The sequence below is a fragment of the Phaenicophaeus curvirostris genome, chromosome 8 (assembly GCF_032191515.1).
Source record: "Phaenicophaeus curvirostris isolate KB17595 chromosome 8, BPBGC_Pcur_1.0, whole genome shotgun sequence".
Classification (NCBI taxonomy): domain Eukaryota; kingdom Metazoa; phylum Chordata; class Aves; order Cuculiformes; family Cuculidae; genus Phaenicophaeus; species Phaenicophaeus curvirostris.
The window spans coordinates 39,053,141-39,064,904 of record NC_091399.1 but is presented as its reverse complement, the minus strand read 5'-3'; the positions used below and the strand labels follow the sequence as shown (position 1 = coordinate 39,064,904).

The 11,764-nt window shown below is 46.8% G+C and overlaps 1 protein-coding gene across 1 annotated transcript in view; it reads left to right on the top strand.

Moving 5' to 3' along the window:
* The first annotated feature begins 3,447 nt into the window (after positions 1-3,447).
* LOC138723105 (neuronal growth regulator 1-like) overlaps positions 3,448-11,764 on the top strand; it is a 290,616-nt gene continuing 282,299 nt past the window's right edge. The window contains exon 1 of the mRNA XM_069861992.1: positions 3,448-3,888. Within this exon, the coding sequence (XP_069718093.1) occupies positions 3,575-3,888 (314 nt within the window). The 5' untranslated portion in view covers positions 3,448-3,574. The remainder of the gene's footprint in view (positions 3,889-11,764) is intronic.

The following is an 11,764-nucleotide window of genomic DNA, read 5'->3' as shown; positions in this document are numbered from 1 at the left end:
GATGAAAGAATTTAGTCTCTAGAGCAACAATGATTGGCATAACTGTTGTTGACTCCTGACCTGCTCTTTTTTCCATTGATCTGCAAATAACATGAAAGCTAGGGATATGAATCTAAAAATGAAAAAAAAACCAAAATAAAATGCTCTATCTCAGCTATTGTTGATTGAGATTTATATGATCTCGTGCAAAATTAATAGAATGTTGTTGAAGAAATGTCTTTTGTCCTTCTTATTCAAGAGAAGCAAATTATTTGATTGTTCATTAAGGTCAAGTGAAGACAACATCATGTGACTCATTAAAGGTTACACAGCTCTCCCTAAAATTAGATCTAGACTATTATGTCACATCTGTCTCTGGATGATCTGAGTACTTAATGTACCAGAACATTCAAAGGGCTTCTCGCGTGAGGCAGCTGTGTGAAGTTTTTCACTTACAAAAGCTGATTCTCGTGTGGTCATATGTCTTCCTCCTTGCAAAATTTGGATCATGCCTTGGAGGTATATTACCCCCAAAATACAGGAGTTATCTTCTACTGGGTCTCGTTAAAGAATTACTGCAGTACTGCTCACTTTCCAGCTTTACAGACAGCAGGAGTCTATAGAACAGAATACTACAACTGTAGGCAGTTTGATACATTGAAAGTGACAGAAGTCCAACATGCCTGAGTATGTGAATGGGGAAGACACCATCCTAGGATCCAAAGCCAGAGCCATGTTATATGTTTGGCTCCAAGATAACATCCTTGGCTGTAACGAAAGAAGTGTGACCAGCAAGTCAGGGGAGGTTATTCCCCCCTCTACTCTGCTCTCATGAGACCTCACCTGTAGTTCTGAGTTCAGTTCGGGAGTACTCAGCTTAGGAAGGAGAGGAGTCTGTAAAAGCAAGTCCAGAGGAGGGCCACGAAGATGATCAAAGGGCTGGAGCACCTTATACAAGCACAGAGTGAGAGAGTTGGGCTGGTTCAGCCTGGAGAATTGTAAGGCTCTGGGAAGACCTTAAAACAGCCTTCCAGTACTTAAAGGGTGCCTACAAGGAATCTGGGGAGGAGCTCTTTATCAAGGAGTGTAGGGATAGGACAAGGGTTTTAAGCTGAAAGAACAGAGATTTGGGTTAGACATTAGGAAGAAGGTTTTTACTCCAAGGGTGGTGAGGCACTGGAACAGGTTGCCCAGAGAAGTTACGGATACCACCCCCATCCCTGGAAGTGTTCAGGGCCAGGTTGGATGGGACTTAGAGCAACCTGGTCTAGTGTCCTAGTTGTCCTAGTTGGTGTCCAGGGACACCAACCTGGTGTCCCTGTCAGTGGCAGGGCGGTTGGAACAGGGTGATCTTTAAGGACCCTTCTGACTCAAAATATTCTGTGATTCTATGACAAAAAACTTGCAGACCCAGTAAGCCAACTGGCAGGGAATGCATCAAAGAGGCTGTGGAGTCTCCATCTTTGAAGATATTCAAAATCAATTAGACATGTGCCTGGCTAACCATCTCTAGGTGGTCCTATTTAATTGGGGGACATGAGGGTGGACAAGATCACCTCTGGAAGTCTCCGCCAGCCCCAGCTGTACTGTGATTCTGGATAGTTATGCAGAAGACAAAAAATAACTCTGAAAGCCGATACATTGCCACAGGTGAAATGTCAGAGAAGAAATTCAGACCAAAGACACTGAGGTACTGAGGTTCCTCTGAGAGTAAATATTTTGAGGATGCAGTATTTGGAGAACCATTTTGACACTGATGACAACAGAACTCGATGTGTGATTGTAAAAATTATATCCAAGAGCAACGCAGACACGACATTTACAACTGTTTAGGATGTTAAGTTTTGTTGATTGCTAATTGCAAGAAGGATACACATCTGGAAAGGTCCTACGGGAGACTGTTGTATATATTTGAATGTGGGATGGTGACTGTTAGATGTGGGACATCTCCACCTGTTATTAACAATTCCCTATTAGGAAAAGGAACTGAGGCTTATGGTTAGAGTCTGTCCTGTTGACAAACCCATTTCAAAATGCATGGTGTTGCCTCAGAAATACTCCTAACAATATTATTGATACTAGATGTACAACTCGTGCTTTTAGGAAATTCCTACTGTCTCAGTCCCAATGGGTAGATACTGCACACTACGGCAGTTGCATGTCTGCTAGCACAAACAATTGTCTCTCTACAGAGTTGCGTTTACCATTAAAAAGGCATTAGTGTACTATAGCAATAATACTGATGGCAAGTCTTTCACATCAAAATTTGTGAACCAATCTCTCTCCTTACCGAGGAAACTCGGTAGTAGCATGTGCTGCAGAAGTAGAGGAAAAAATCCCTTTTGTGTACCCTAGAATTCATTTTGGCAGCTGGAAAGATCTTATGTAATGGGATGCAAGAGAAGGAATACAACTTTATCGAGAAAGTGAGCTTTGGAAGTATCATGATTATTAAAGCTTTTTACGTGGAACATTCTACTCTGAAATACTCCCAGTGCAAATTTGGAGTAGGAAAAAATTGTGCACCAGGAAAGTACGTATTCTGCGGCAGCTGATGAAAGGTAAATCAGTGCATGTCGTACTATGAGCTGGCAGAATGGGGTTGCAGAGCTGCTATGAAGGAACCATTAGAACATTGTATTGGCCAGACGTGTGTGAATTAGTGTGAAAATGCTTCAAAACTGTGCATAATGTCGCAGCAGTCATACAATTCCTGTTACATAATCATGCATCGCTTATGCAATTTCTCTCAAACAGACAGGAGGAGAGTGATTCCTGTTGGAGGCTCAGCCTGACCCCGGAGAAGTGCAGCCTCATGCTCTGTGGTGACCACTTAGGCTGGAAAGTGGACATTTGGGTAAGCAAGCCCAGCAAATGGTCCCTCATTTAGTGGTGTTTATCAGAGGCTGACAATGTTTTGAGCGTGCATTTCACATGTAGGAGAAGACCACAGGAGGAAAAAAAGGTTGCTCGGTTTTGTGTCTATAGGGAAATAATCTGTCAATGTGTTTTACTACTTTTTTCCTGCTGTTGGTGAATGTCCTAGTAGAATTGTAGGAAACGGTATTCCCGAAATATCAGAGTGGCCAACCCTATATGCCAGAAACAACCGGATGGTTTCTTTGGAAATCCTAGCAGCTCCCAAGGGAGGAGGAAGCCTCACCGTGGAGCTGTTGGTGCGATTTCCAGCACTACAGCCTTAAAGCAATATTTGACTTGCTAGCGTTTGGCAAAGGGGTAGATTTTCATTAAACCCTGGGGGAAGAGAGCGGTCCCGAGGAGCGGCTTGCGATGCGATGTGGCACCGGCGTCCGCTGCGATTGCTGGGCCCGCCGCGCTCAGGGATGCCGAGGGGGCGGGACGGCGGAGCGGGAAGCCCGAGAAAGGAGGAGGGGTGGCGGTGGATGGGGGGGGGAGAGAAAAAGGGGGAGAAGGCAGAGAAGCCGGCCCCGCGAAGCGGCGGGGAGGGCGGCGCGCATCCCTCCGCCGCCGGGACGGTTGCCAGGGCGACGGCTGCGTGGCAACGGGCTGGGAGCGGGGCCGCCCCGCCGCCGCCGCGGCGCGCAGAGCGGGCGCGCTGCCCTCTCCTCGCTGGATGCTGCCGCGGCGGCCGCCCGGGAGCAGCCACGCTCCGCTCTCCGCCAGCGACCGCGGGTACCGGCCGGGAGGAGCCGCCGCCGCCGCCGGGGGCAGCGCTCGGCAGCCGCCGGGCCCGGGGGCAGCGCGGAGCGGCGCGGAGATGATGCCGCTGGTGCGGAGCGCCGGGGGCTCCCACCAGCGGCTCGCCATCGTGTTCCTCGGCCTCTGCTGTCTCCTGCCCCCCGGGAGACTCGCCGCTCCGGGCGGAGATTTCCCCGGAGCGGCCGTGGACAATCTGGTGGTCAGGAAGGGGGACACGGCGGTGCTTAGGTAGGAGACGGTCGCGGCCGCGATGGGGCGAGCGGGCTCGGACGCGTCCCCGAGAGCGGCCGGGGCTCCCGGCGGAACCGCGGGTGCCGCGCTGGGGATGCTGCGGCTGCTCCCGGGGAGGGCGGGGGGCGCCCGGGCGGTGCGGGAAAGTTGCCACCGACAGCTCCCGGCGCCCGCATCTCCGGAGCCGGGGCGGCCGCCGGGCCGCTCTCCTGCTCCCTGGGGCGTGGTGGCGACCTTTCCCCGTTTTGACTGGTTTTTTTTAGCAACGCGCGGTGTGTTGATAGAAGTTTGGAAACGGGCTGCTGGGTGAAATGATGCGGTTTGGAGTTCTGGCAGCAGTTGCGGGCTCTGCAGTCGGAGCGTCGCTGGGCTGGAACGCGGATTACGACCCGCCAGGAGCATCCGCCTCGTTATTTTTCTTTTACGTTTTCCTGCTTCTCAACGATTAACGTGGGGAGCCAGCTTTACGCCATTAGGAGATTACAGGCTTACCGTAGCTCTGTTATTGCTTCTCCTAATGAACCTTGCGCTCCCCGTGCCTACGGTATCTTCTCAGTCCGCTTGACTGGAGCAAAATTTGTTTACCGGTAGTCATACATCATACTTAATCTTCTTGAATCCTTCTTGTTGATTTGTCTTCATTAATCCTCTGGCTTGATTTGATTATTTTCTCCCCCCGATTCTAACTTTTTATTCATGCGTTGTACTTCTGTTTTGATCTTGCCATAGTTCAAGAAAAATACATTCTCCCGTTCTCTGGAATATGATTGTGGTGGGTTGAACCTCCTTGCTTGTCATAAAAGCTCTGATTTAATTGGCAGTAGTTTTAAGCTATGAAGTATCTGGCCGTATTTTTCTTTTTGTTGGGGTGTCACTCACTTATGCCTTCAGATTACAAAGTATTTTGGCCATAATCCATTTTTAATGATCATACAATCTGCTATGAAATTTTCAGTAGGAATTTGGAATAATTTTACAGCAAGTCAGACTGCTTCTGGTGTAGTAGCTACTGAAAATACAGTAGATGTCTATGTAGGGCAGCTCACAACTATTTTTTATATATACCTCAATTCTGCTCTGTATTTTGAGATGTCCTGAGGTCCTCCTGCTTTCTGTCTGCAGAACAGGAGAATCAAAGGAAATATAAAAAAAAAAAAAAAAGTCTGCTTTATTTGTACCGTTTCAGACTTAAAGGTTGCATAGAAGGTAACTAGGTGAGTTCCTGGGCAGTTAAGAAGGATACTCAGGCAGTACTAAGCATTATTAGGGCATAGACAAATCTATGTTTAGAACTACCTTAGTAAACAATTGTGGAATTACTCTAAAGATTACTTCCTGGTGGGTTTCAGCTGGAATATTTTCTGTTTCCTAGGCCTAAGATTCCGTTTTAAACTCAGTGTCTGTGCAACTGGGTAGGTTACATAAAAGAAAATCGAGCTTTAAGATTAAGACATTACTATTTTCTCACAAGGGAGGGAGAATATCTGTTTTATAAAGAGATGCTGCTAACAGAAATATTAGCATCACTACTGAACTCTGGAACAAAGCAATTAGATGGTGAAATAGCAGCATTACATCTGTTTTTTCTTCTTCTTGCTTTATGATTAACTTCTTTCATTTCATACACCTTTTGTAGGCTTTCTTTCAAATTAGAGTTTATTTTGTTTTCAGCTGTCATTGAAAGGGGAACTAAAGCAACTTGAAAGAGGAAATGTAGGATCACTGTAGGACAAAACACTTTCAAAAGAGTAAGCAGAAGATGAGTAGAGCTGTTTAACTTGAATCTCTCACTGCTCATCTTCACTGCTCCTCTGCATTTTTACTCACTGGATATTTGTAACATAAATATATTTCAATATACCTTAAAATAATTGCGCTTAGCACCCCAAGTACTGGAAGCTGGTGATTTATTTAAATACAAATTCTGATGAGCTGGATAAAGCAATTTGGGTGTTAGAAGAGGGTTTCTTCCTTCCAGCCCTGTAGCCATCTGAATTTAGCTCTTCTCTGTTACCGTACATCACAGCATCCCAAGCTGGCTGTGGTTCCCAGCCACTTACGGCAAGACAACCATCAGCACCCTTCTGCTGGCACGTGTTGATTCACCTCACAGCACCAGGCTTTTCCAATTGTATCCATTCTCCAATCAGGGCTTCTAAAGTTACCTTCTTACTTTGTTACAAAGGCAAGCACCACGCCTAAAGCATCTAGCATTCCTGTCTTTAATAATTAATGCTAGAATATGGCAGTAAATCCCATGTCTTTGAGTCAGCATTTTCTTGGCTGCAAGAAGATGCGAGTGATTTATGTGATGCTCGTTTAGGTGGAGGCATCACCTCATGAGAGGGCGTTGTGGGCGCTGTGGGAGCACTCACACGACACTCAACCCGTGCCGGCTCCCAGGGCTCTGGTGCTGCTTCTCAGGGCTTTTATTCAGCTGTGCAGCTTACTTACGTACCGACCCACGTTTTGAGGTCTGCATGGAGTGGGAATAAATAGGGATACCTGCATTGAACTGAGGATAAACTTTCACTTGCGAGTCTTGTCTTTAGCTTAAATATTAGGGCACAAAGTACATAGACTGTTTCAGTGAATAAGGTGGCAGACTGAGCAAGCCAAGTTCCAGTCTCAGTTCTCACATTAAGTTTTCATTGTCTTTCCTAAAGACGAGGAATAAAACCTCCTTGAGCTGCTGAGGTTTTCCAGAATAACCTCTAAGTGTTAACATGAAGTAAAATAATAGTATAGCTCCCTCATTCTAAAATAGTTAACTCAGATGAAAGTGTAATTAATCAATTTAGCATCAAACTCATGCAGCATTTTCCTAGTGCTGTAGAAGTGAAACTGTGAGCATCACTCCCTGCTCAGAACTCTTGCTTGGCCAGCCTCCCTGCCCCATCACCCCTCACTGTACACTGTGCTGTGGGTGCTCTCCCCATCCTCCCCACCTGGACCACTATGGGGCTGGGACGCACTTTACTGGTGCGTGGCGAGTGATGGGATGCTCCTGGTTCTTCCATGGCCTCCATGGCCAGTGCTCCCCAAAGCTGGCAAAAGGCATAGCACCCCACCCTTTTTACCTCCAGATGGACAAACTGAATAGACAGTTTGCCAAGGATGTCACAGAGCACTTGTGTTGGTATGGAAAGCAGCTTAGCAATCATTTTTTAAAGAAATCTCTCATTAGGCATTCTTTCTTATGATGAGTTATTTCTGTAGTCTGAATAACTAAAACCTGCTACCTTTTGTTTCTAGTCAGTGATTGATCTATGCAGTCCCAACACTGTTTTTGTCGCTGTTTATTGAAGTTAACGAAAAAGTGTAACAGTAATGCTGTTGTTTTGTACGCCAAAATACTTTGGGAAAGACACTTATTTTCAGAAGGTGTCCTGCATCTTTTCTATACTCTTCCCGGGCAACCAGCTATGATTTAATGAAAACACATGAGGAAAGAGAGAGCAAGTTATAAAAACATTATTTTATTAAAAGAACAAATTTGCCATACTGTAAACTCTTAGAAATATGGAAACAGTCTGTATTTTCAGGACTGGATTTCTCTAGTGACCCTTTTCAAGAACTCCTGTAAGTAGAGGGATCACCATATGTTTGCAACATGTCCGTAATCTTGACAGTAGAAGTGGCAATTTGGAACTGGAGTGTTTCAAGAGAGGTGACAAATGCAGAGCAGTGTGATCAGAGCAGGCATAACTAACCTGTTTCTCATCCCTCACTGTCTGGAAAGCAGTTTTTGTACTTGAGGGTTGGATGCTCAGAAGTATGAAGGCCACCTCCACCTGGGTGGCGACTGCTCTGTCCCTATCCTGCTGGCCATGCACGGAGTGATGCAAGCAGTGCAGCCTGAAAGCTCGCTACCAGCATTGCAGCAAGAGGCATTTCTGCTTCCAGGAAAGAAAAACGGATTTCTCTCTGACTTTCTGCGCTGATGCTTACCTAGTTTGTGAGTGTGGCCCTCTTGGCTTTATGTGTCCAAGAAAACAATTATGCGTTTCTTAACAGTTCCTGCATACAGTTCTCCCATACCTCACTTGCCATTTGTAAACAAAATCCCTTAGATATGTACATGTACAAATCTGAAGACAATCAAAATGGCTTTCTCAAGCAAGCAGGTTTTTATCTTGCATTTTATTTTTCTTGGAGCTCATGGATAATAAAAGCTAGTTTACCTGATAGTATGTTTACATTGCGTAATCACAGTAAATTAAGTTTTAGGAGTTGACACATTTTTCAAAAAAGTGAAAGATTTTATCTTCACTGTGAGTATAGAGTAATGTATGAAATACGTGTTCTGCAGTATGTAAAATGATGTGAATTCTTCACTGCAAAGAGTTAAACCTGGAGCTGGGACCCCCTGAGGTTCCCAAAGTCTGTCAGTGAAAAGTAGGAATCATAGAATTGTTTGGTCAGAAAATACCTTTGACATCAAGTCCAATCATACCTGTCCACTATGTTCCTATGTCCTTATCATGCAGCAGGCATGATTTCTGCCTCCTCCAAGAGGCACTGATCTTTTTGACTATGACACCCCCAGGGCCACACAGGAGGCATGCAACTGTGTATCGGAGAAATGCTGTTCCTTGCGTGGCACTGATGACTAAGTGCTTCACTGTGGCTCCCTCGAGCTTGGCAGAGATCATTGTTCTCACCATCTATTGAAAATGACTTTCCAAGCTGCATATCATCTTCTTCATTCATATTGGAAAATGGGATGCTTCCTCTTTTCTGCCACAGCTTTCATCTGATGAACATTGACTGTTCAGAGCACAGATGTCCACCTAATATTGTTTATCTAATCTAGATAACAAAAGCAAGGTCTCTGAAATCAGAGTCTGTATGGGGATGAACTCTGTTTTGGTAGGAGAAGTTTGGTGGCAGCAGCCAGACCCACTTGTCCTATGTCTCTGGCATTCAAAACATTCTGATTTTCAGACTAGATTTCTCTTTTTCCTGGAATGCAGATCAGTGCCTTAGCATGGGTGCAGGGGAGTCCTAGCCAAAGAAAAACATGTTGGGACCACTTCCAGCTCCTGCTTCTGCTTCCCCTGACTTTAGGTGCTCAAGAATGAAATTACAGCATTACAGTCACTATCATGGATTTTACTCGGGGAGAGGTGAGGGTAGGCGTGGAGCTATGAAATCCCATAGAATCATAGAATAACCAGGTTGGAAGAGACCCACCGGATCATCGAGTCCAACCATTCCTATCAAACACTAAACCATGTCCCTTAGCACCTCATCCACCCGTGCCTTAAACACCTCCAGGGAAGGTGAATCGACCCCCTCCCTGGGCAGCCTGTTCCAGTGCCCAATGACCCTTTCTGTAAAGAATTTTTTCCTAATGTCCAGCCTAAACCTCCCCTGGTGGAGCTTGAGGCCATTCCCTCTTGTCCTGTCCCCTGTCACTTGGGAGAAGAGGCCAGCACCCTCCTCTCTACAACCTCCTTTCAGGTAGTTGTAGAGAGCAGTGAGGTCTCCCCTCAGCCTCCTCTTCTCCAGGCTAAACAATCCCAGCTCTCTCAGTCACTCCTCATAAGACTTGGTCTCCAGCCCCTTCAGCAGCTTCGTTGCTCTTCTCTGGACTCGCTCCAGAGCCTCAACATCCTTCTTGTGGTGAGGGGCCCAGAACTGAACACAGGATTCGAGGAGCGGTCTCACCAGTGCCGAGTCCAGAGGGAGAATAACCTCCCTGGACCTGCTGGTCACGCCGTTTCTGATCCAAGCCAAGATGCCATTGGCCTTCTTGGCCACCTGGGCCACTGCTGGCTCATGTTCAGTCGGCTGTCAACCAACACCCCCAGGTCCCTCTCCTCCAGGCAGCTTTCCAGCCAGGCTTCTCCTAGTCTGTAGCACTGCACAGGGTTGTTGTGCCCCAAGTGCAGGACCCGGCATTTGGCCTTGTTAAACCTCATCCCATTGGACTCTGCCCAGCGGTCCAGCCTGTTCAGATCCCTTTGCAGAGCCTCCTGACCCTCCAGCAGATCAACACTTCGACCCAGCTTAGTGTCGTCCGCAGACTTGCTAAGAGCGCACTCAATGCCTTCATCCAGATCATTGATGAAGACATTGAACAGGGCTGGACCCAGCACTGAGCCCTGGGGAACCCCACTTGTCACTGGCCTCCAGCTGGATTTCACACCATTTCCCACCACTCTCTGGGCCCGGGCAGCCAACCAGTTTTCCACCCAGGAGAGTGTGCGCCCGTCCAGGCCAGAGGCTGACAGTTTCTCAAGCAGAATGCTGTGAGAAACTGTGTCAAAGGCTTTGCTGAAGTCCAGGAAGACCACATCCACAGCCTTTCCCTCATCCAGTAGCCGAGTCACTTTGTCATAGAAAGCGATCAGGTTAGTTTGGCAAGATCTGCCTTTTGTGAACCCGTGTTGACTGGGCCTGATCACCCGGTTCTCTTGCATGTGCTTCATGATAGCACTCAAGATCACCTGCTCCATGACTTTCGCTGGCACTGAGGTCAGACTGACAGGCCTGTAGTTCCCTGGGTCCTCCCTGCGACCCTTCTTGTAGACGGGCACAACATCAGCCAGCCTCCAGTCCAGTGGGACTTCCCCAGTCTTCCAGGACTGTTGGAAGATGATGGAAAGGGGTTTGGCCAGCACATCCGCCAGCTCCTTCAGTACCCTAGGGTGAATCCCGTCCGGCCCCATAGACTTGTGGGTGTCCAGTTGGGCAAGCAAGGCTCTGACCACCTCCTCTTGGATCATGGGAGCCTCATTTTGCTCCTCTAGCTCCTGGGTTTGTACACAGATGGAACGACTTTCTTTACAATTAAAGACTGAGGCAAAGAAGGCATTAAGTACCTCAGCCTTTTCCTCATCCCCTATCACTGTTGTTCCTTCTGCATCCAATAGGGACTGTATGGTCTCCCTAGTCCCCCTTTTATTGTTTATATATTTATAGAAAGATTTTTTGTTATCTTTCACAGACTTTGCCAATCTGATTTCTAGTTGAGACTTAGCCCTTCTGATTTTTTCCCTACACAATCTCTCTTCCCTTCTGTAGTCCACCCATGAGGCCTGAGCCCTGTTCCGGAGATCATAAACATTTCTCTTCTTCTTGATATCACTCAAGATCTCTCTATTCAACCAAGCTGTTGTTTTCCCCTGCCAGCTTTTTTTCCGGAACACTGGGATGGCTTTCTCCTGAGTTGCTAGGATTTCCTTTTTGAAGAGCTCTCAGCCTTCATGGGCTCCCTTGCCCTTGAGTACCGTCTCCCATGAGACTTTGCCAACCAGCCTTCTGAAGAGTTTGAAGTCTGCCCTCTGGAAATTTAATGCTAGTGTCCTACTAACCACCCACTTCACTTCACCTAGAACAGAAAACCCTATCATCTCATGATCGCTTTCTCCTAGGCGTCCACCTACTGCCACATCCCCCATAAGGCCTTCTCTGTTCACACATCCCCCACAAGGCCTTCTCTGTTCACAATCACAATCAGATTCCCACATCAATGGTCCTGAGGAACGTACAGCTGATCTGGTCAAAATTATTGATGGTGTTTATGCAGCTTGAGTGCCTCTGTCAAGCAGATCATGCAGGCTTTGACTGCAAAGCTGTTCAGGTCCTCAGGGGGATTTAGGTGCCTGATTCATATTTAAGTTGCTGAACAGGGCTAGTGACTTTTGGAGACTGGGACTTACTTGCCAGTTTTGCCTTCTTTTCCAAGAAGAACTGCCTTTTATAGCCAACAGTCTTTGCCTAAGAAGCAACAGTGGTCATGGAAAGATGGTGACACAGTGGCCAAATGTTTTCCGTCTGTTGTCATTGGTATTACTGAGAACTGGCCATTTGAAATGAAAGTTTTGCAGCATGAGTAGCAAGTGAATATCAAGTGTATATAGCA